Source organism: Dama dama, chromosome 22 (assembly GCF_033118175.1).
Source record: "Dama dama isolate Ldn47 chromosome 22, ASM3311817v1, whole genome shotgun sequence".
Taxonomy (NCBI): Eukaryota; Metazoa; Chordata; class Mammalia; order Artiodactyla; family Cervidae; genus Dama; species Dama dama.
The window spans coordinates 47,624,295-47,648,083 of NC_083702.1; the positions used below are offsets into that span (position 1 = coordinate 47,624,295).

The window sequence follows — 23,789 nt, forward strand, 5'->3', positions numbered from 1 at the left end:
TAAGAGGTGGTAGTGGCCTGGGTGTGGGAGGCTCCGCAGGGAGGAATCCTAGCATCTCGCCACATTTCTAGCTTAAACCACTGGATGGGGTATCTGCTGAGATGAGGAAGATGGAAAAGGGACAGTTTGGGTGGGGGTGAAAAGTGAAAGTGTTAGTCGCTCAGTCATGAATGACTTTGTGATCCCACAGACTGTAGCCTGCTGGGCTCCTCTGTCCCTGGGATTCTCCAGGCAAAAATACTGGAGTGCGCTGCCATTTTCTTCTCCAGGGGATCTTCCCAGGGATTGAACCCGTGTCTACCTGCATTGCAGGCAGATGCTTTATTGGGTGGGGGGAGATGGCGGGAACTCAGGAGTTTGGGTTTGGACCTCATAAATTGAAGATGCCTCATAGCACGCCTCTGCTGTGCAGAGTGAACTTGCTAAATTCCTCATTAGAGCAGCACCTGGCCACCAGAAGCACCGCCAGGCTGGCCATCTGCCCTGAGGAAGCTCGGGCAGAGGCTGTAGGAACTGAATGAAGGTGATGAGTGCTACAGTGGCTGCCGTCTGTGCCCCTCGCTGCGTCTCCCTGACTCTTTCTGTCTTAATCTCTGTCTCTGTCTTTCCCTGTCTCTCTGTCTCTGTCTTTCCCTGTCTCTCTGTCTCTATCTCCTGGTATCTCTTTGTCTCTCTATTTCTGTGTGTGTGTGTCTCCGTGTTTAAAATCTGTTATTGGAGGATAATTGCTTTGCAATGTTGTGCTGGTTTCTGCTATACAACAGTGTGAATCAGCTGCAGGTGTACGTATATCTCTGTCTTTCTGTCTCTGAGTTTCTGTCTCCCTCCTCACCTGTGAATACCTTCATCCACGTGCTCCAAGTGACTGGTGTTTCCCTTTGTGTCAGTCCTTCTTCTGTATCCTCAGGCATGTGGCAGACCTGAGCAAGCTCCCAAAGGTCTCCTTTGTTTCTAGGAAGGTTACTTATTTAGCTCCATGTGTTTTCTGACCCAGTGGACTGGAATGCAGCAGCTGGTTCCCAGACCTTGCCCATGATGGCATCTCTCCTTGCCTCTGGGTAGCCGGCTCTGCCTGCCACCATCCCTAACACCAGACTTGGTCCCTGCCCCACACCCGCAGTGACGGGTGTATGCTGGCCTCTGCAGGGTCACAGAGCCTTATTCCTCATCAGTTGGTGAGAACAGTCGGGAAAGCCTCCTCAGAGGAGAAGGGGATAAGCTGAGTCAGAAGTAACCAGCTGGAGAATATAGGAAAGCAAAGGGAAGGTCGTGCCAGGCAGAGGAAGCAGGGGTGTGACACCACCGTGTGGGAGGCAGGGCAGAGAGGAGGGGAGCTCCAAGTGCATCCGTGTAACTGAGCTAAGTAGAAGGTGCCCAGGAAGACAGCTTCCAGGCTCACAGAGCCCCAAGGGACCACGATGTGATGAAAAATCAGTAGATCCCAGACAGACCTGGGTTTGGATCGTGATTCTGTGAAGGGGCAATGCTGCCTAGGGGTTACCGTGGTGCCCACCGGAGCTGCATCTCCTGGGTTTGAATCCCAGCCCTGCCCCTTGTCGGGGTGTGACTGTGAGCTTCAGAGTCCACATCTTACAGGACGCGTGGGAACAGCACCCCTACCTCATAAGGCTGGAGGCAGGATGGCGTGCGTCCACAGAGACAGGTGCTTGGAGCAGCGCCCGGCCGTCTGTAGTGATCATTTATGAACTGAATGCATTTCTTGTCGTCACTGGACCTCAGTTTCTTCCTCTGTGAAATGGGGATGATTGTACTTCCTGGGCAAGGAGCTTGTGAGGCTTAAGCACCCTCTGCAGGCCATCCGTCCCTGGCTTCCCACAGGGACTCAGTGAGTGGTAGCCACCAGCACTACCATTATCGCGGTCGTTACGCTTCCCTGTGGCTCAGACGTAACACATCTGTCTGCAATGCTGGAGACCCGGGTTCGATCCCTGGGTCGGGAAGATCCTCTGGAGAAGGAAATGGCACCCCTCTCCAGTACTCTTGCCTGGAAAATCCCATGGACAGAGGAGCCTGGTAGGCTTCAGTCCATGGGGTCGCAAAGAGTCGGACACGACTGATTGACTTGACTTGACTTTCATACTTCCATGTCGGCTGGTTTGGCCCAGAGTTCTGGCTCACTTACTCCCTCGCTCTGCCCTGCAGACATCACAGATCACCCAGCCTGGAGACGGGAAATGAAGTGCTGTCTATCAGGGCCACAGCAGTCCTGGAAGGCTGCCTGCCTTTTGCTGGGCAGCAGCGATTCAGATGCTCTTCTGGCTGGCTGGCAGCTGTGTTGTCAGCTTTCCCCCAAGTGATGCGAGAGGCCGACACAGGGTCCTCCCTGAAGCTGGTGCGAATTAACGTCACACAGCTGACTCTGGGCCCAACGCTGACGGGGATGCAGCTATAATCAGCACAAGGAGATCCCGGCACCATTCCGCTCCCCGTTTTCTCCATCCACTTGGAGCTGAGACAGGAGAGGACAGGGCCGGTTCCTGGGTGTCACGGTTGGGTTCCCTGTGTGCCCCTGTCTGTCTGTTATCTAGTCTTCATCTCAGGAAGGCAGCATGGGGTATTTAAAACTGGACCAAGTTTAGAATGAAAAGGCCTAGAAATGATATTATGCAATGTCTTCCAAACCACTTGTGGTTTTTACTTTATTTTACAATAAGTTAACATCACTGGAAATTTCCTTAATTTACTTTGAAGGGCACACCATGGGCAGCAATGAGAGGGGGCAAAGATGACCACTTAGCTCCAGATTTCAGCTTGTTTGTATTTTTGACAATGACCTTCAGAGGAAGGTCTTGATAAATCAGAGGCAAGCCCGTGTGACTGTCAGATGACACCAAGCCTGTGTCCCAGTCTCGTTTGCTAAATGTCAGTATTCACGTACATGAACATTTTTGGGGACTCTCCTTTGGCATTTCTCTATTTGGATACATGTCAAGGTGGGGAGGGTGATTTCTTTTTTTTTTCATTAATTGATTTTTATTGGAGTATAGTTGCTTTACAATGTTGTGTTAGTTTTTCCTATACAGCAGAGTGAATCAGCTGTACATATACATACATCCCCTCCTGCTTTTAGCTCCTTCTCCTTCAGGTCAAAGCAGTGCTGCAAGTAGAGTTAGGTAGAGTTCTCTGTGCTGTACATTATGTTCCCAATAGTCATCTGTTTTATACATAGTATCAAAAGTGTTTATGTGTCAACCGCGGTCTCCCAATTCCTCCCATTCCCTGACCACTTCTGCCCAGTCACTGCAGTCCTCAGCCACTTGGGTTGTGTGTCTGACTGAAGCACAGCGTCTGACTCTTTGCGACCTTACGGACTATAGCCCGCCAGGCTCCTCTGTCCGTGGGATTCTCCAGGCAGGAACAGTGGAGTGGGTTGCCATGACCTCCTCCAGAGGATCTTCCTGACCCAGGGATCAAACCCACATTGCAGGCGGATTCTTTATCTCTGAGCCCCAGGGGGAAGCCCCCAGGTGGTTTCTAATAACCTATAAATCCTGTCCAAAGCCCCAATTCTTGGCTGGGGACCCACGGTGTCACACCTGTGGGAAGCAGAGTGTTGCCACTCACAGGAGATCTGGGCCCGTGTGAGTGGATGTGAACTCATCAAAGACAGCGCACACTTTCCTGTGGCTATGGCTGGAACAGAGCTCGGAGGATGAAAGGCCCAGCGCATCTGTTATGTGGAAATGGAGCTGTTCCCTCGGCAGATGCGTGTTTGACCTTTTTTCCAGGAAGTTAAGCATCTCTTAGCTCTGCAACTTGAGTGGCACACTCTTTGAGTTCGAAGGCTCACCCACACTGCCTGTGCTCATCAATATATGGATGAAGCTCAGCCCATGTTGTCTCCATGAATTTTTAAACTTTCTGCTCAGGCAGAAGGAGTTTTAAACAGTTGTTAATTACCCAAATGCTGGGGGAGGAAAAAGAAAAATTATTCAGCACTCATTGAGCCAAAGATGGTGAGAGAGAATTTATGAGTCTTGGTATTTCTTCATAGAGAAGGAGTTAACTAAAAAAAATGAAATTGATTATGCCCTCCCATTATTCCAGCTGTGGTCCAACTTAGGCTTATATGTGTCCACTGGGGTGGATGCTTCCTCTCACACAATTACACATTTAGTCTTTGCAAATAAAAGATAGTTCAGTTCAGTTCAGTTGCTCAGTCGTGTCCGACTCTTTGCAACCCCATGAATCGCAGCACGCCAGGCCTCCCTGTCCATCACCAACTCCTGGATTCATGGCCATCGAGTCAGTGATGCCATCCAGCCATCTCATCCTCTGTCGTCCCCTTCTCCTCCTGCCCCCAACCCCTCCCAGCATCAGGGTCTTCTCCAATGAGTCAACTCTTCGCATGAGGTGGCCAAAGTACTGGAGTTTCGGCTTCAGTATCAGTCCTTCCAATGAACACCCAGGACTGATCTCCTTTAGGATGGACTGGTTGGATCTCCTTGCAGTCCAAGAGACTCTCAAGAGTCTTCTCCAACACCACAGTTCAAAAGCATCAATTTTTCGGTGCTCAGCTTTCTTCACAGAAGATAAGGAGGATTTAATTTTGTTCCTGTTATTTTAAGCAGGTTTACTCAACAAATATGTATCAAGCCCCTATTATGTGCTAGGCACTTTTCTAAGTGCTGGAGATCAGTGAACAAATCAGAAAAGAGTCTCTGTTCTTTGGGGGCTTACATTCTATCGGGGGGCAGAGAACCAACAATAAAAAAAGCAAATGAGTAGAATATGTAGTTTATAGAAGGTGATACATGCTTGGGAGAAGGGAACGAGTGGAGTAGAGTAAGAGAGATCCAAAGAAACAGATGGTTTAACCTCAGGTGGTCGGGGGAGGCCTCACTGAGAAGGTGATATTTGACCGAAGATCTGAAGGAGATGAGGGAGGAGCCATGCAGGTGTCTGTAGAAAGGGTGCTGCAGGTGAAGGGACAGCCGGTGCAAAGGCAACTGATGACCAGGAGGTTCAATTACTAGAATTTGTCCTTTTCCCCTAATGTTCTAAGAAATGTACCAGGCCTTGAGTATTCCTTATCTATTGCCCCATTGTCGGAGAGCCAGGTATTAGCCCATGAAACATCATGCCAACAACATTTGCAGAACACTGTAAAGGTTAAAAAGCGATTTCCTGTGGATTGATGGAACTGTTCTCTACCCTGGTTGTGGTGGTGGCTTCATGAATGTGTTAAAATTCATAGAACTGTACTCTCCCAAAGTCAGTTGTACCCAACGTTAACTTAAAAACATGAACATGTTGAAAACCAGTTTAGTGCATTTTATTTCCGTCTGCTTAAAAGACATGTGGAGTAGGGAGGGCAGAGACAAGAACCTCCGTTTTGCAGACCAGGAACCAGTGGCCAAAATATAACTAAGCTGCCAGAGACAGACTGGGCTTCCCAGGGGGCTGAATGGATAAAAAATCCTCCTGGAATGCACGAGGTGCAGGAGATGCAAGTTCGATCCCTGGGTCAGGAAGATCCCTTGGAGGAGGGCGTGGCAGCCCATTCCAGTACTCTTGCCTGGAGAATCCCATGGACAGAGGAGCCTGGCGGGCTATAATCCATAGGGTCGCAAGGAGTCGGACACGGCTGAAGCGGCTGAGCTCAAGAGGCAGACCAGGGCTCAGAATCCGGTCCATCCAGAGCCTGTTCTCATTGGATACTGCAGACCCTGCCACACTGCCTCCCAAACAAAAGTGGACCACACTGCCAGACCTCCTCGCAATGGGAAAAGTGAAAGTGAAAGTCATTCAGTTGTGTCCGACTCTTTGTGACCCCATGGACTGTACAGTCCATGGAATTCTCCAGGCCATAATACTGGACTGGGTAGCCTTTCCCTTCTCCAGGGGATCTTCCCAACCCAGGGCTTGAACCCAGGTCTCCCACATTGCAGGCGGATTCTTTACCAGTTGAGCCACAAGGGAAGCCCAAGAATACTGGAGTGGGTAGCCTAGCCCTTCTCCAGCGGATCTTCCCAACCCAGGAATCAAACTGGGGTCTCCTGCATTGCAGGCGGATTCTTTACCAGCTGAGCTATCAAACACAGCCCAAAAAGCAGTCAGTGTGGTAACAATAGTTAATGCAGGCTGCTCATCCTGTGCCAGGACTGTTCTAGATTCTTTTCATATATTAAGCCATTTCATTTTCACAAGATCCTTTTGAGATACGTACTATCTCCATTTTAGAGATGAGGAAACTGAGGTACAGTGAAGCTGTGTAGGTATTAGGTAGCAGAGCTGGGATTAGACAGGCAATGGCGTTCCAGAGTCCACGAGTTTAAGCTTCAGGCTCATTGTCTCTGTCCGGCTGTGTCCAGCACCAGAGTGCTAAGGCTAGGGTCATCCCTATCTTGGGTTTGGTGGAGGTCTTACACTTGAAGAATCCTTTTTTTTTGTTGGTTTGTTTTCAATAAGGCATTGTTTTTTTAAGTGTAAGGTTCACAACAACTTGCCAGCAAGGTAGAAAGATTTCCTTATACTCCCTTCCCCGTCACATGCACAGCCTCCCCCAATAGCAACATGCCCACCAGAGTGGTATATCTGTTACAATTGATGAGCCAAAATTGACACATCTTAATCACCCAAGGTCCATAGTTTAGAGTTCAGTCTTGGGCATTCTATGGGCTTGGACAAATGTGTAAGGACATGTATCCATCATATGGCATCATGGAGAGTATTTTCACTGCTGTGAGTATTATACTGTGAGTATTTTCACACATCTGTGCTCTGTCTCTTCATCCTCCCACCAGTGTCAGATCTCATCCCCCCCACCTTCCCACCCCCTGCCATAATCCCTGCAGCCACTGACCATTTTGCTGACTCCATAATTTTGTCTTTTCTAGAATGTCATATAGTTGGAATCACACACGGTACATAGCCTTTGCAGACTGACTGCTTTTGCTTAATGCGTGGTGCTCAGTGGTGTCTGAATTTTTGCAACCCCATGGACTGTAGCCCACTAGGCTCCTCTGCCCATGGAATTTTCCAGATAAGAATACTGGAGTGGGTTGCCATTTCCTGCGGCAGGGGATCTTCCCAACCCAGGGATCCAACCTGCGTCTGTTGTGTCTCCAGCATCAGCAGGTGGATTCTTTAGCACTGCGCCACCTGGGAAGCCCCTTCTTTTGCTTAGTCACATGCATTTAAGGTTCCTCCATGTCTTTTCATAGCTTTTATGGCTCATTTTGTTCTGACTTTATGGAGCTGGTCCTCAACAAGGGTCCTTCTGCTCAGTATTGTTCGAGCAGCCAGAATGAGGCTGAGTTTGGTTTAGAGGCAAAGGAAAGGTTAATCCTTAAATCAAAGGGTGGAGAGGTGCAAGCTTGTCCACTAGAATACACGCCTCTCAAACACACCACGGGCAGGGCAGCTTTGTAGGGTTTTTGTCCACACGGAGGCAGGCGGAGTTCTTGCCCAGCGGGTGCCGCTGTGCTACTCCCCACAATTCAGGTCAAAATGTGGGGCTCAGTGCTTCTGCACACAGCCCTCTGCCGCCATCCTGAAGTGGGTGCCGTGTGCATTATCTCTGCACATGGCCCTCTGCCGCCATCCTGAAGTGAGGTGCTGTGTGCATTAGCTCTGCACACGGCCCTCTGCCGCCGTCCTGAAGTGAGGTGCTGTGTGCATTAGCTCTGCACACGGCCCTCTGCCGCCGTCCTGAAGTGAGGTGCCGTGTGCATTAGCTCTGCACACGGCCCTCTGCCGCCGTCCTGAAGTGGGTGCCGTGTGCATTATCTCTGCACACGGCCCTCTGCCGCCGTCCTGAAGTGGGTGCCGTGTGCATTATCTCTGCACACGGCCCTCTGCCGCCGTCCTGAAGTGGGTGCCGTGTGCATTATCTCTGCACACGGCCCTCTGCCACCGTCCTGAAGTGAGGTGCCGTGTGCAGTATCTCTGCACACGGCCCTCTGCCACCATCCTGAAGTGGGTGCCGTGTGCATTATCCCTGCACATGGCCCTCTGCCGCTGTCCTGAAGTGGGTGCCGTGTGCATTATCTCTGCACACAGCCTGCCAAGCTCTGACGTGTAGGGTGCAGCCACTTTGCCCTGGGAGCCCTGGTCTGAAGCGCCAGTTAGCGGGCTTCTGCAGGCAGTTTCCTGTGAGCAAGTGGAACTGGACTAAACACAAAGGAGAAAAAAAGGTTAGACTTTCCTTTATTAGGCAGATTCTGTGTTGATTTCTCAGAAATTGTTAATAGACTTTGCCGGTGAGTTTCTTCTTAGTACTAAGTAATATTCACTTGCCTGGATGTACCACAGGCTATTTATCACTTCTGAAGAACATCTTGATTTCTTCTGAAGTTTTTGCAATTATGAATAAGCATCCTGCTGTGAACATCCTTGTGCAGGTTATTTTTTGTGTGTGGACATACATTTTTTAGCTCCTTTGGCTAAATACCAAGGAGCATGATTGCTGGATAGTGTGGTAGGAGTTTGTTAAATTGTGTAAGAAATTACCAGACTTGCTTCCAAAGTCAGTGTTGCCACGCCTTCTCACTGGCCACAGGTGAGGGTTCTTGACGCTCCACATCCTCATCAGCCTCAGGTGTTGCCGGTGTTCAGATTTTGGCTATTCTCATAGCTGTGTAGTGGTATCTCATTGTTATTTTAATTTGCATTTCCCTGCCGACAGTTGATTTGGGGCATCCTTTTGTGAGCTGATTTGCCATCTGTGTATCTTTGGTGAGCTCTATGTTAAGGTCATTGGTCCATTTTTTGCCTTAGTAGTCTGAAACAAGACAGTGATAGGAATGATGGACGGGAGGAGACGATATTAAAGATGTTTTGGGGGACGGAATTGACAGGACCCGGTGACTGAGTGGCTGAAACTGCTGAGGCATAAGGAGGAGTAAAAGTTGAGATTCAAGTTTCTGGCCAGAGTGAGTGGCTGGATAGTGGTACTTCTGGGAGGAAGAGGAGGCCAGGTACAAAAAGATCATCTGAGGATGAGCACAGAAATGAGTCTGGGTGTCTGTGTCAGTGAGACACCTGTGCAGAGATGTCCACTCTCCTGCCCAGTTCATGATCAGTTGCTTATCTTCATGATCAGTAGCTGGTGCTGCTATGGGCAGTTCTTACTCTATGGAGTTGTTTATGCTTTGATGCAAAACCTGCATCTGTATGATTTATACCTTACTTCTGTCATGTGGCTCCATTAACAAGTGAGAAGTCTCCAACCTTTTAAAACATGCACAGAAAAGTCTTCCCACCTGCTACAGTCTCCAGGAAGTAAGCCTGCAAAGTTGCTTTATATTGTTCACTCACTCAGTCGTGTCTGACTCTTCATGACTCTGTAAGCCACAGCACGCCAGGCTTCCCTGTCCATCACCAATTCCCGAAGCTTGTTCAAACTCATGTCCGTTGCATCAGTGATGCCATCCAACCATCTTGTCCTCTGTCCTCCCCTTCTCCTCCCACCTTCAATCTTTCCCAGCATCAGGATCTTTTCTAATGAGTCAGCTCTTCTCATCAGATGCCACAGTATTGGAGTTTCAGCTTCAGCATCAGTCCTTCCAGTGAATATTCAGGGTTGATTCCTTTAGGATTGACTGGTTTGATCTCCTTGCAGTCCAAGGGACTCTGAAGAGTCTTTTCCAGCACCACAGTTTGAAAGCATCAGTTCTTTGGCACTCAGCCTTCTTTATCATCTGACTCTCACATCCATACATGACTACTGGAAAAGCCATAGCTTTGATTCTACAGAGCTTTGTCAGCAAAGTGATGTCTCTGCTTTTTAATATGCCGTCTAGGTTGATCATAGCTTTTCTTCCAGGGAGCAAGCCACTTTTAATTTAATGGCTGCAGTCACTGTCCACAGTGATTTTGGAGCTCAAGAAAATAAAGTCTGTCACTGTTTCCATTTTCACCCCCATCTGTTTGCCAAGAAGTGATGGGACCAGATGCCATGATCTTCATTTTTTGAATGTTGAGTTTTAAGCCAGCTTTTTCACTCTCCTCTTTCACCTTCATCAAGAGGCTTTTTAGTTCCTCTTCACCTTCTGCCATAAGGTGGTGTTATCTGCATATCTGAGGTCATTGATATTTCTCCTGTCAGTCTTGATTCCAGCTTGAGTTTCATCCAGCCCAGCGTTTTCATGTGATGTACTCTGCAGATAAGTTAAATAAGCAGGGTGACAGTATAAAGCCTTGACGTACTCCTTTCCCAGTTTTGAATATGTTGCTTTGTGACATGTTTTATTTTTCTGTCTGGTGTGCTTCCCTCGTGGTTCAGATAGTACAGAATCCGCCTGCAGTGTGGGAGACCTGGGTTTGATCCCTGGGTTGGGAAGATCCCCTGGAGGAGGGCATGGCAACCCACTCTAGTATTCTTGCCTGAAGAATCCCCATGGACAGAAGCCTGGCGGGCTACAGTCCTTGGGGTCACAGAGTCAGAGCTGAACAACTAAGCACATGTGGTCACTCTTGCCCTCTAGTGGCCAGTGGTGGCATAGCGTGGGACTGAACCCTCACTTGGCCTCTCCTGAATTCTACCCCAGAAAGATTTTATCCCAGGGTCTTCTGACCTTCTGTTCCAATTTCTTTCCTTCCAGAATCTCCCTCACTCCCACCAGGTTCCACCGTCAAATTAAGTTTGTCACTGAAGAGATATCCAGTGCCTAGTGGCACAGGAAATCAGTGACTCACAAAACAGGAAGACAACTTGCAAATCACATAATCCAATTCCCTTCTTTTACACCTAAGGACCTAAGTGATTTTAACAGCCTCCTAACTTGGCTGGCTGCATCCATATATGTGCTCTGCAGTCTATTTTCCACCCAGTGGCCAGGAAGACTAGATTATGTCTGTCTCTTGCTTAATAATCATCCAGTGATTTACTTTTCACCCTTGGAATAAAATCAGAATTACTTTCAAGATGGCCCTTCATGATCAGGCTCCTTTCTGCTTCTCTAAACATTTTCTTACAAAAATCTTCTCCTTATTTCCTGATTGAGCTGGGCTTCCTTCTGTTCATCAGATGTGCCTAACTCTTTCCTACCTCAGGGCCTTTGCACATGTACTTCCCTTTCCCCTCATCCTTACGTCTCAACTTAAAGGTCACCTCTCAGAGAGGCCTTCTCTGTTAATCTCTATAACAGCACTCTCTGTATTGCCCCAGTCCATGAGTTTTTGTCCATTATGTGCCTCCCTTTACCAGACTATAAGCTCCCCCAGGGCCTGCAGTGGAAGAAATTTCAGAAGAAGTCTTTGATGAACATTGGAGTTGGTCAAAAAACATAAGGTTTCTGAAGGTGGTAAATTCCCGCCAGTGTAAGGTTGACCAGAGGTCCTAAAGAAGAGGTTGTTAAATAATCTCTAAGGTCCCTTCATCTCTGTTTGTAAACTTTTCTATCCGGTATTTGAAAGATGAAAGATGTTCAAATCCAATAATTTCTCAGTAGCTTGTGTTGGACTAACCCTGTCACAGATGATAATTATAAATTCTGGATAGAGTATTTGAAATAATCTAATTGAGATTTTCGGAGAGAAATAAAAAGTAAGTGGTATCTGGAAGAGATTTAACCCTTGAAAAAAGGCACCTGCCCCCACTAAGTGAGATTCACGTTGATGTGGCTCTTCTCTGTAAAGCACTCCCAGTCTATATGGCAGGGAGAAGCTAGAACCGGAGCAGGAAGCTGCAGTTTTGGTGATTTGACAAGAAGCAGGCACATGCCATTAGAGAGAGGTATAGCTTCTCATCATGGTCTTCCAAAGTAGAAGAATAATATTAATAGAATTGAGTTAAAACCCAGAATGAGCAAGTGTAACCTACGATTGTATTGTCATCCATCAGGAAATCCTGGTTTGGGGGTACTATCTAATGATACTGTGTGGTTGGGACTTTAAGTGACTATTTAACTGAATAATTAATATTAAATGAATTAAAAGGGGCTTCCCTTGTGGCCCAGCTGGTAAAGAATCTGCCGGCAATGTGGGAGACCTGGGTTTGATCCCTGGGTTGGGAAGATCCCCTGGAGAAGGGAAAGGCTACCCACTCCAGTATTCTGGCCTGGAGAATCCCATGGACTGTATAGTCTGTGGAGTTGCAAAGAATCGGACACGACTGAGCAACTTTCACAGACAGACAGGCAGGCAGAGTCTGGGGCTTCCCAGGTGGCGCTAGTGGTAAAGAACCTGCCCATCTCCTGCAGGAGACGTAGGAGACATGGGTCGATCCCTGGGTCAGAAAGACCCCCTGGACGAGGCCCTGGTAACCCCTCCAGTATTCTTGCCTGGGAAATCCCATGGACGGAGGAGCCTGGCAGACTGTAGTCCACAGGGTCTCAAAGATTTGGACGGGCCTGAAGCAACTTAGCAAGCACACATGCAGAATACAGGCTATCAGTGGCTAGAAAATGAGGAAATCTAAGGAGATGCCCCCCAATCCATGCTTCCAATAAGATCAGCTGAGGCCTCTGTGAAAACTGTATTCCAATTCAACCCCTCCTTCTGCCCATTTGTGCGTTTCATGCTTGCGGTTGTTGATCATGGAAATACTTTCCAAAAAACTTTCTGCTTCCAAATCATCCTGGCAGTGTCAGTTTCCTGGGGAACTTGACTTAATAACAGTCTAATTGATGCTTATAGAATGTTGTACCCAGCGACTATAGAATACATGTTCTTTTCAAGTGAAAATAAAGTATTCATCAAGATAGACCACGGTGAGCCATAAAATTAATCTGAGTGGATGTCAAAGATGTTAAAGGATTAAAACCCTATAGACTACATTCATTAATCATAAATGAATCATATTAAAAGCAATAACATTACAATATCTGAAAAAGCACTGGAGTTTGAAAATTAAAGATATGTTTAAATAACACATAAGTCAAAAAGAATTAGAAAGAAAAAAGAATAATTTTAATTGAATGATAATGTAAATATAATATGTCAATTTTCTGGATTCAGCTAAAGTGGTGCATGGAGGGAAATACATTGCTTTAACTGCTTGTATTAAAAAGAAGAAAGGTTTAAAATTATGGTATATTTCCATCTTAAGAATGTAGAAAAAAGAGGAAATTAAAACCTTAAACCCAAAGTAAGAAGAGAGGAAGTAATAAAAAGCAGATATAGGTGAACTAGAGAACAAATAATGGAGAAAATATAAAAAGCTGCAAGTTGTTTCTTTAAAAAATTAATGAAATTTATAAATTCTTAACATAGATTAATCAAAAAGAGAAAAAGAAAATGACTAGTATCAGGAATATCAGGGGAAATTACTACAGATCTTGCAGAAAATGAAATGTTAATAAATACTATGAACAACTTTATGCCAATAAATTATACAATTAAAATGAAATGGTGAATGGTATTGTTTCCTTAATTTCTCTTTCTGTTTTTTCATTGTTAGTATATAGGAATGCAAGGGATTTCTGTGTGTTAATTTTATATCCTGCAACTTTACTATATTCGTTGATTAGCTCTAGTAATTTTTTGGTAGAGTCTTTAGGGTTTTCTATGTAGAGGATCATGTCATCTGCAAACAGCGAGAGTTTCACTTCTTTTCCTATCTGGATTCCTTTTACTTCTTTTTCTGCTCTGATTGCTGTGGCCAAAACTTCCAAAACTATGTTGAATAGTAGTGGTGAGAGTGGGTACCCTTGTCTTGTTCCTGATTTTAGGGGAAATGCTTTCAATTTTTCACCATTGAGGGTAATGCTTGCTGTGGGTTTGTCATATATAGCCTTTATTATGTTAAGGTATGTTCCTTCTATTCCTGCTTTCTGGAGATTTTTTTTTTTCTTCAGTGTTTTCGTCTTTCTTTTTTTTATTGAAGCATAGTTGACTTACAATATTATATTGCTTTCAGGTGTGCAACATAGTGATTTGATATTTTTAGAGATTACATACCACACAAAGTTATTATATCAACTATATTCTCTGTGCTGTATATTATAGCCCTGTAATATACTGATTATTATAGTTATTTATTATATAACTTAAAGTTTGTACCCCTTAATCCCCTTCACCTATTTCACCCATCCTCCCATCCTCCTCCTCTCTGGCAACCACTAGTTTTTTCTCTGTATCTGAGTCTGTTTCTGTTTTATTATATGTTTGTTTTTTAGATTCCACATGTAAGTATAAATATACAATATTTATGTTTCTCTGTCTGACTTATTTCATTAAGCAAAGTATCCTCTAGGTCCATCCATGTTGTCACAAGTGGCAAGATTTTTTCCTTTTCTGGAGGAAAAATCATAAGTGGATGTTGAATCATAAGTGGATGTTGAATTTTGTCAAAGGCTTTTTCTGCATGTATTGAGATAATCATATGGTTTTTATCTTTCAATTTGTTAATGTGGTGTATTACATTGATTGATTTGCGGATATTAAAGAATCCTTGCATTCCTGGGATAAAGCCCACTTGGTCATGTGTATGATTTTTTTAATATGTTGTTGGATTCTGTTTGCTAGAGTTTTGTTAAGGATTTTTGCATCTATGTTCATCAGTGATATTGGCCTATAGTTTTCTTTTTTTGTGGCATCTTTGTCTGGTTTTGGAATTAGGGTCTACAAGCAATAAATGCTGGAGAAGGTGTGGAGAAAAGGGAACCCTCTTATACTGTTGGTGGGAATGCAAACTAGTACAGCCGCTATGGAGAACAGTGTGGAGATTTCTTAAAAAACTGGAAATAGAACTGCCATATGACCCAGCAATCCCACTCCTGGGCATACACACTGAGGAAACCAGATCTGAAAGAGATACCTGCACCCCAATGTTCATCGCAGCACTGAATATAATAGCCAGGACATGGAAGCATCCTAGGTGTCCATCAGCAGACAAATGGATAAGGAAGCTGTGGTACATATACACCATGGAATATTACTCAGCCATTAAAAAGAATTCATTTGAATCAGCTCTAATGAGATGGATGAAACTGGAGCCCCCCAAAAAAAAGAAAAAAAAAGAAACTGGAGCCCATTATACAGAGTGAAGTAAGCCAGAAAGATAAAGACCAATACAGTATACTAACGCATATATATGGAATTTAGAAAGATGGTAACGATAACCCTATATGCAAAACAGAAAAAGAGACACAGATGTACAGAACAGAATTTTGGACTCTGTGGGAGAAGGCGAGGGTGGGATGTTTCGAGAGAACAGCATCAAAACATGTATATTATCAAGGGTGAAACAGATCACCAGCCCAGGCTGGATGCATGAGACAAGTGCTCGGGCCTGGTGCACTGAGAAGACCCAGAGGAATCGGGTGGAGAGGGAGGTGGGAGGGGGGATCGGGATGGGGAATACATGTAAATCCATGGCTGATTCATGTCAATTCATGCATACATGTCAATGTATGGCAAAAACCACTACAATATTGTAAAGTAATTAGCCTCCAACTAATAAAAATAAATGGAAAAAAAATTTTTTAATAAATTAATTAAATGAAGTGGACAAATTGTTTGAAATCATATATTGTCAATATTGAAATAATAAACAGAGAATATAAATAGATTTATAAAAGCATTTGAGGTAATTGTTAAAAACTTTCCAACAAAGAAAAAGTCAGCCCCAGGTGGCTTCATTCTGTCAATGAATTAAGGGGAAAAAGAACCCCAATATTACACAGACTTTCAGAAAATTGAAAAGGTAGAGACACTTCAGAATATATTTTGTAAGGTCAACATTATGCTGGTACCAAAGCCTGGCAAAGACATTGACAAAAATGAAAATCTCAGACCAGATTTCTCATGAACATGGATATAAAAAATCTTCAACAAAATATTCTTGGCTTGAATCCAGCATTATATAAAGAGGGTAATTCACTATGACTAAGTGGGATTTATCCTAGGAATGCGAGATTGGTTTAGCATTTGAAAATCAATTAATGTAACTCATCACATTAAGCAAATACATGGTTTTTAAAAACCTTGTTGTTCATTTGCTAAATCATGTCTGATTTTTGTGACCCCATGGACTGCAGCACGCCAGGTTCCCCTGTTCTTCACTATCTCCCAGAGTTTGCTCATATTCATGTCCATTGAGTCAGTAATGCCATCTAACTGTTATGTCATTCTTTGCTGCTTTCTTCTCCTTTTGCCTTCAGTCTTTCCCAGCATCAAGGTTTTTCTAATGAGTCAGCTCTTCCCATCAGGTGGCCGAAGTATTGGAGCTTCAGCTTTAGCATCAGTCCTTTCTGTGAATATTCAGGATTGATTTTTCTTTAGAGTTGACTGGTTTGATTTCCTTGCTGTCCAAGGGACTCTCAAGAGTCTTATTCAGCACCACAGTTTGAAAGTATCAATTCTTCAGCACTCAGCCTTCTTTATGGTCCAACTCTCACATCCATACATGACTACTGGAAAAACCACAGCTTTGACTATCCAGACCTTTGTCAGCAAAGTGAAGTCTCTGCTTTTTAATATTCTGTCTAGGTTTTTCATAACTTTCCTTCCAAGAAGCAAGTGTCTTTTAATTTTATGGCCGCAGTCACCATCAGCAATGATTTTGGAGCCAAGAAAATAAAATCTGTCACTGTTTCCACTTTTTTCTCCTTCCATTTGCTGTGAAGTGATGGGATCGGATGCCATGATCTTTGTTTTTTGAATGTTGAGTTTTAAGCCAACTTTTTCACTCTGCTCTTTCACCTTCATCCAGAGGCTCTTTAGTTCCTCTTCACTTTCTGCCATAAGAGTGGTATCATCTGCATATTTGAGGTTATTGATGTTCCCCCGGCAGTCTTGATTCCAGCTTGTGATTCATTCAGCCCAGCATTTCGCATGATGTACTCTGCATATAAGTTAAACAAACAGAGTGACAATTTACAGTCTTGTATTACTCCTTTCCCAATTTTGAACCAATCCATTGTTCCATGTTCTGTTCTAACTGTTGCTTCTTAACCTGCATACAGGTTTCTCAGGAGACAGGTAAAGTGGTCTGGTTTAAGAATTTTCTACAGTTTGTTGTGATTCACACAGTCAAAGGCTTTAGCATAGTCAGTGAAGCAGAAGTAGATTTTTTTTTTTTCTGGAATTTCCTTGCTTTCTCTGTGATCCAACAAATGTTGGCAATTTGATCCCTGGTTCCTCTGCCTTTTCTAAATCTAGCTTGTATATCTGGAAGTTCTGAGTTTATATACTGTTGAAGCCTAGCTTGAAGGACTTTGAGCATAACTTTACTAGTAGGAGAAATGAGCACAATTATACAGCAGTTTGAACATTTTTTGGCACTGCCCTTCTTTGGTATTGGAATGAAAACTGACCTTTTCCAGTTCTGTGGCCACTGCTGAGTTTTCCAAATTTGCTGGCATATTGCGTACAGCATTTTAGCATCATCTTTTAGGGTTTGAAATAACTCAGCTGAAATTCCATCACTTCCTCTAGTTTTGTTTGTAGTGATGCTTCCTAAGGCCCACTTGACCTGACACTCCAGGATATCTAGCTCTAGATATGACCACACCATCATGGTTATCTGGGTCATTAAGACTTTTTTGTATGGTTCTTCTGTGTATTCTTGCCAACTCTTCTTAATCTCTTCTGCTTCTGTTAGGTCTTTACTGCTTCTGTCCTTTATCATGCCCGTCCTTGCATAAAATGTTCCCTTGGTATCTCCAATTTTCTTGAAGAGATCTCTAGGCTTTCCCATTATATTGTCTTCCTCTACTTCTTTGTGTTGTTCATTGAAGAATGCCTTCTTATCTCTTCTTGCTCTTCTCTGAAACTCTGCATTTAGTTGGGTATATCTTTCCTTTTCTCCCTTGCTTTTGGCTTCTCTTCTTTCCTCAGCTATTTGCAAGGACTCCTCAGACAACCACTTTGCCTTTTTGCATTTCTTTTTCTTTGGGATGGTTTTGGTCACTGCCTTCTGTACATTGTTACAAACCTCCATCCCATGGTTCTTCACTAACCCGTCTACCAGATCTGATCCTTGAATCTATTTGTCACCTCCACTGTACGATCATAAGGAGTTTGATTTTAGGTCATACCTGAATGGCCTAGTGGTTTTCCCTACTTTCTTTTTTTGTTTTTTTTAATTTTTTATTTTATTATTTTTTTCCCATTTATTTTTATTAGTTGGAGGCTAATTACTTTACAGTATTGTAATGGTTTTTGCCATACATTGACATGAATCAGCCATGGATTTACATGTATTCCCCATCCTGATCCCCCCTCCCTCCCTACTTTCTTCAGTAGCTCATGATCTGAGCCACAGTCAATCATCTTAATTGATTTGGAAAATCAGTTTGCAAATTCAACATCCATTCATGATAAAAATTCTAAGCCAACTAAGACTACAAGGGAACTGTCCCAACCACTATGGGAAGGTTTTGGACAGTTTCTTAAAAAGTGAAACATATGCCTCCCCCTGACCTAACAAATTAACTTCTAGGTATTTTCCCAAAGAAAAAGTCAGTCTCTCAACCAGTCTCTCTCTCTGTCTCTTCACCCCACCCTTTCCCCTTTCTTTGTTTCTCTCTCCACAAAATTACTTAAATAAAACATTCTTAGAGCAATTCTATTCAGAATACCCACCCCAAACTGACAACATTTCAAACATCCCTCAAAAGGAGAATGTAATAACAATTTGTAGTTATTCATCTAGCAGAATACTACTCAGTAATAAAAAAGAGTGACTTGTTACATACAACATAGCTGAGTCTTAAAACCATTATGCTGAAGGAAAGAAGCCACTCATGAAGGAATAATACACAGTCACATTTATATAAAGTTTAGGAATAGGTAAAATTAACATATGATAGACATCAGCAGAACCTTTGCCCTTGAGGACACGTGGATTTCTAGAAAGGGATGCAGGAGAACTTCCTGAGGTGACTGGAGTATAATAAATCTTATTCCAGCATATACATATATCAAAACTCCAAGAACTGTACCCTTAGGGGCTGTGCACCTCTAAGTACGTTTTACCTCAGCAAAAACATAAAATAATGTTAACAAAATAAAATATAGGTGGGGTTGAATTGCATGACTGAAACCATCATTTTTCTCAGAAATTTTGATCTTAAATGAATCATTTGGATTTTTAAAACTTATTTTGTTCTGTTTGGCAAAGGACTTCATTTGTTTATTAACCTGCTGGGCTGTCCTGACAAAATTTCACAGAGTGGCTTAAACAACAGAAATTTGTTTTCTCACAGTTCCAGAGGCTGGCAGTCTGAGGTCAGGGTGCCAGAATGGATGGTGTCTGGTGAGAGCTGTCTCCCTGGCTTGCAGACGGCTGTCTCCCCGTGTGTCCTCACATGGCCGAGGAATAGCAAACTCCCTCTTGTCTTTTTTTTATGAGAACGTTAATGCTCTCACGAGAGCACCACCCTCATGGCCTCATCTAACCCCATTACCTCCAGAAGAACCCATCTCCAGATACCAGCATGTTACTGGTGAGGGCTTCAACATATGAATTTGAAGGACACAATTCAGTTGGCAGCTGTATATATTCTAGAAAATCTGGACAATACAGGTAACTGGAAAAAACAAAAAGCCATGTAGTCTGGTTATGCAAATATAGTCACTGTTAACATCCCAATGTCTTTTTCTTTCCAAAGTTTTGTTATTTCAACTTTTATGTGGTTGTAGTCATTCTGTACCTAATAGTCTTATATCACGATCTTTTAAATTACGACATGAAATTTTTTCTGCGTGACTCAAATCCCTTTTTAAGTATTTCTTTTTAATAGCCACGAAAGGTTCCACTGAATGTGCTGTAGTTTACGTATTTGTTATCCTGTGGTCGAATGTTGAAAGACTTTCCAGTATTCTGCTAGTGTAAATAATGCTGTGATAAATACATTTGTCCAAGAGGCTTTTTCTGTAACTCGGATTGCTTTCTTGGGGTAGAATTCCAGAAAATGGAAATCGTAGGTTTAAAGGGTGTGCTCTAATTAGATGTTGCCAAATTCCTTGCCAAAAAGATGTCCTACTTTGCACTGCCCCCAGGAGCAGGGCAAGAAGGGGCTTTATCTGTTTGCTCTTGAGGGGCTGAGGTCGTTTCCACTAATGTGTTTCTTGGCCTGTTTCCACAGGTAAAAAAAAAAGACAGCTGTAGCTGACTTGTGTGGGACTCCCTCGGGTCTTCTGGCCCAAGAACCTACCACTCCCTCCGCTGGCAGCCTGTGTTCCCGGCCTCACCTGGACCACCCGAGTGGGAACAGGCCATCTCGTCCATCACAGCCATGAATTTCCTGCGGCGGCGCCTCTCTGACAGCAGCTTCGTGGCCAACCTGCCGAACGGCTACATGGCGGACCTGCAGCGCCCAGACAGCTCCACCAGCTCCCCTGCGTCCCCCGCCACGGAGAGGAGGCACCCTCAGCCCCTGGCAGCCTCCTTCTCCTCTCCAGGATCCAGCCTTTTTAGTTCCTTCTCCAGTGCCATGAAGCAGACCTCACAGGCCCCCTCGGGGCTGATGGAGCCTCCGGCCCCCTCCACGCCTGTTGTTCAGAGGCCCAGGATCCTGCTGGTGATCGATGATGCCCACACAGACTGGTAAGCAGCAATCTGCAGCTGCCCCCGCCTAGGGGCAGGAGAGGAGATGGGGCTTCTTTCACTCTTGGGGAAGAGAGAGGGGAAGAGCTGTGAGAGACTCTGTGGTATCAGAGACTGGCCGGAGGGAAGGACGTTGATGGCAGGCACCACGGCAGCCACTTTTGCCACACTCTGTCCAAAGGGCTTTATGTTTAAGGTCTGCAGTCTCTCACCTGCAAATCCAAAACCCAAAAAGCTCACTAGAAGATATTTTGTAGCCCATTTGCTAGCAAAGCCTTATCTGAAGGAAAGTTAGACTGTAAAAGTCTTCATGGTACCACTCACTGTGCTTGTTCATATGATTTGCTGCAAACTTCTTAATACGTTTGACATGGGGTACTGCCCAGGGCCCACAGGAAGTATTATATAATATATGGTATATGTACTATATTATTTTCCTAATAATATAAAGCTTTAAAAAATCTGAAATAACTGTGGTAAGTTGCTTAACATCTTTGAGCTTCAGCCGTGCTCCCTCATTGAGTGAGGTTGCTATGAGGGTAAAAGAAACCAAGAGAAGCCCACAGTCCTTAGTTTGAAGGGACCAGAGTGCCTGAGTTTGCATTCATACTCTTCCATGGACTGGCAGTCTGGTTCCAGAACCTGTCTTAACAGGACAGCAAAGGTGGGCAGAAATGATATCCCTTCCAGGCTCTTCCCAGGTATGCCCCATCCTGATAGACGGTCAGCATCCTGGCTGGAGGGGCAGAGACTGGACACGTGGCAAGTTCATGGTAGCAGTTGCTCCACAGGGGGTCACTGAGCGCTGATGAGTGCAAGTAGCAGCCTGCGGTTAGCTCAGTTCAGAGCTCAGTCCTGTCCAGCTCTTTGTGACTCCGTGAACTACAGCACACCAGGCCTCCCTGTCATCACCAACTCCCGGAGTTCACCCAAACTCATGTCCATTGAGTCGGTGATGCCATCCAAGCATCTCATCCTCTGTCGTCCCCTTCTCCTCCCGCCCTCAATCTTTCCCAGCATCAGGGTCTTTTCAAATGAGTCAGCTCTCACAACAGCCTCAGGTACTCAGATAAGTAATGAACAGGCCCTGCACACAGGAAGCTGCATGTGGGTGGAAAAGAGGTCTCCATTTGAAATTTTTGGTAGAGAAGATAGGTATTATCAGTCCAATTGGAGACAAAGAATTAGCAGTCCAGGAAGTAAACCTAAATATGGAGACATGGAGGCACCCCATTTAGGGCAGTTCTGGCCACGGACCCATGGATGGCCCTGGGGGCTGGAGGACAAGGTTCCCTGTGTGTGTCTCCAAAAGCTACCACAGAGTAGGCCCAGAGTCAGCATCCAGGAAGCATGTATGACATGAACCAATTACTATAATCCGTTCACTGAGCATGCCAGTGCTCTCTTATTCTAACATGGATGTGTGTGCTCACATTCATTCCTTGAAAAGTGAACTCAGGTCGGGAATGGTTGAGCCTGTACTTTGGAGTGGGAGGTGATTATAGTTTATAACATTCAATGCAGTCAACATTAAAGCATGTTCAGTAGGTTTAGACTTTAGCCTTTATTTTCCTGCTGTGGAATCACTTCGTCTTAACCAGGGTGGTCGGGTGCCTGGCCTCTGTTCTGATCCGTTATGAGTTGTTTTCAGTGATGCTTGAAGGGTGTTCATCTCTGCCTGTGAGGTTATGCAGAGCATCATATTTAGGTTCTGAGCCAAGGGATTGATCTCTGCAGAGGTGCTGGTTTCACGCACCCCTGCCTCTGCAGTCATGCTGCCCATCTGCCTGGTACTCAGCATGCCCGCATGGCCTCTGCAGTCCTCTGTTTCTCTTTAATCCAACTTGACCTTGATTTTGAATGTTCTCTGTTGACTGCACCACTCTGGTTCAGGCAGGGTTTGCCATAATATGGTCTTGGGAAGGGGTATTTGTCAGAAACGTTACTTTTTGTATGGATCCTGAGCTAATAAATGGCAACAAGGTGAAGTGGTTAAGGATTCAGACTTCAGAGCTATCTGGATTCAAGTCTCTACCCCATAATAGCTATATGACCTTTGAAAGTTACTGCACCTAAATGGTAAAATAGTACCTACCTGTAGAGTTAATTTATGTAAGTACAGTTGAAATTTGAATTACTATAAAAGTGTTTAGCATATGTCTAGTAGACAGTAAGTGCTGTTTAAGTGCATATTATTATTGCAGACTATTGTGACCTTTTGTGCAATATTAATCATCTTGACTGCAACCCCTGTAGGCATACTTATTTAATTTCTTTATGCCCAATATTAGGCAGAATAGATTAGGATTTACCCCCACTGTGCTATGGTTTTCTAATGGTCAATCTTCGCTACTGGCTCTCAGGTGATAAAGTTGAGCCTTACTAATTAATCTCTGTCTGCCTCCCAACCCAGTGCCCATATGGTGTGTAGTTTAGTGTAGGCGCACAGCTTATGAGACTGAAATGCCATAAATTACCTTAGCCAAGTAACATTTGAATTTTGACTTTGGTCTTCAATCTCTCTAATCCACAGGAGTGACCAGTGTGTGAATTTTAGTCTGGGTACCCTGGTGGGGGACACAGGTTTTGGCTAGAAGAATTTCTCCCGGTCTGTTTCAATCATGCTTCATGTGCCCACAGGTTCATTAGGGGTTGAGGACAGCAGGCCACTGTTCCTGCCTCTCAGAGGGTTAAAAGTGGAAAAGTGAGAAACAGGCTGTTTATAAGGTCACCTGAATGTTCGCTGTGCATTCATTGGATGTTTGTGACAGAGACTTCCCACCCGCACATAACCGCTTCTCATAGAGAACTCATCCTAGATGCTGTGAGAACTTGAGAAACTTTCCAGATACATGCCCAACTTTCAAAATTGATGCTGGCTGCCTTAGAACCCCGATTTCTTCCCTGTCGTCCTCCCATACCAGCAGCGGCCAGCAGGTGGCGGGCTAGCCCCACTGTCCCTGGGCAGTTCTGGCAGAGTCTGGCTGCCTCTGGGGTCAGCCCCCTGCCCAGCGCCTCCTTCATTGTGCAGACTGTCTCCTGAGAGGAAGAAGCTGTTGAAGAGGGAGAAGGCAGCTCACACAGCCCCTTTCTTTCTCCTTTGAGATGGTAATGAGAGGGGGAGATGATCCACGTCTGGACTGAGCCTGAACCCACCAGGGACAATGTGGCTCCCTTTTCTCCCTGTCAGCCTGTTACTTCCCTCTGTCACCCCTTTCCTAATCCAGGACCCTGCTGCAGAATCAGGTTTCCTAGAGGGTAAGGGAGTTACAGGAACCTCCGCCTCTTGCTTCCTGACAGAGGCCAGCTTGCAGACTCTTGGAACCAG

At 44.7% G+C, this 23,789-nt stretch overlaps 1 protein-coding gene across 1 annotated transcript in view; it reads left to right on the forward strand.

The window, feature by feature from the left end:
- SYN3 (synapsin III) overlaps positions 1 to 23,789 on the forward strand; it is a 461,203-nt gene that overhangs the window by 17,826 nt on the left and 419,588 nt on the right. Inside the window, exon 2 of the mRNA XM_061125421.1 lies at positions 20,001 to 20,461. Coding sequence (XP_060981404.1) covers positions 20,151 to 20,461 — 311 coding nt within the window. The 5' untranslated portion in view covers positions 20,001 to 20,150. The remainder of the gene's footprint in view (positions 1 to 20,000; positions 20,462 to 23,789) is intronic.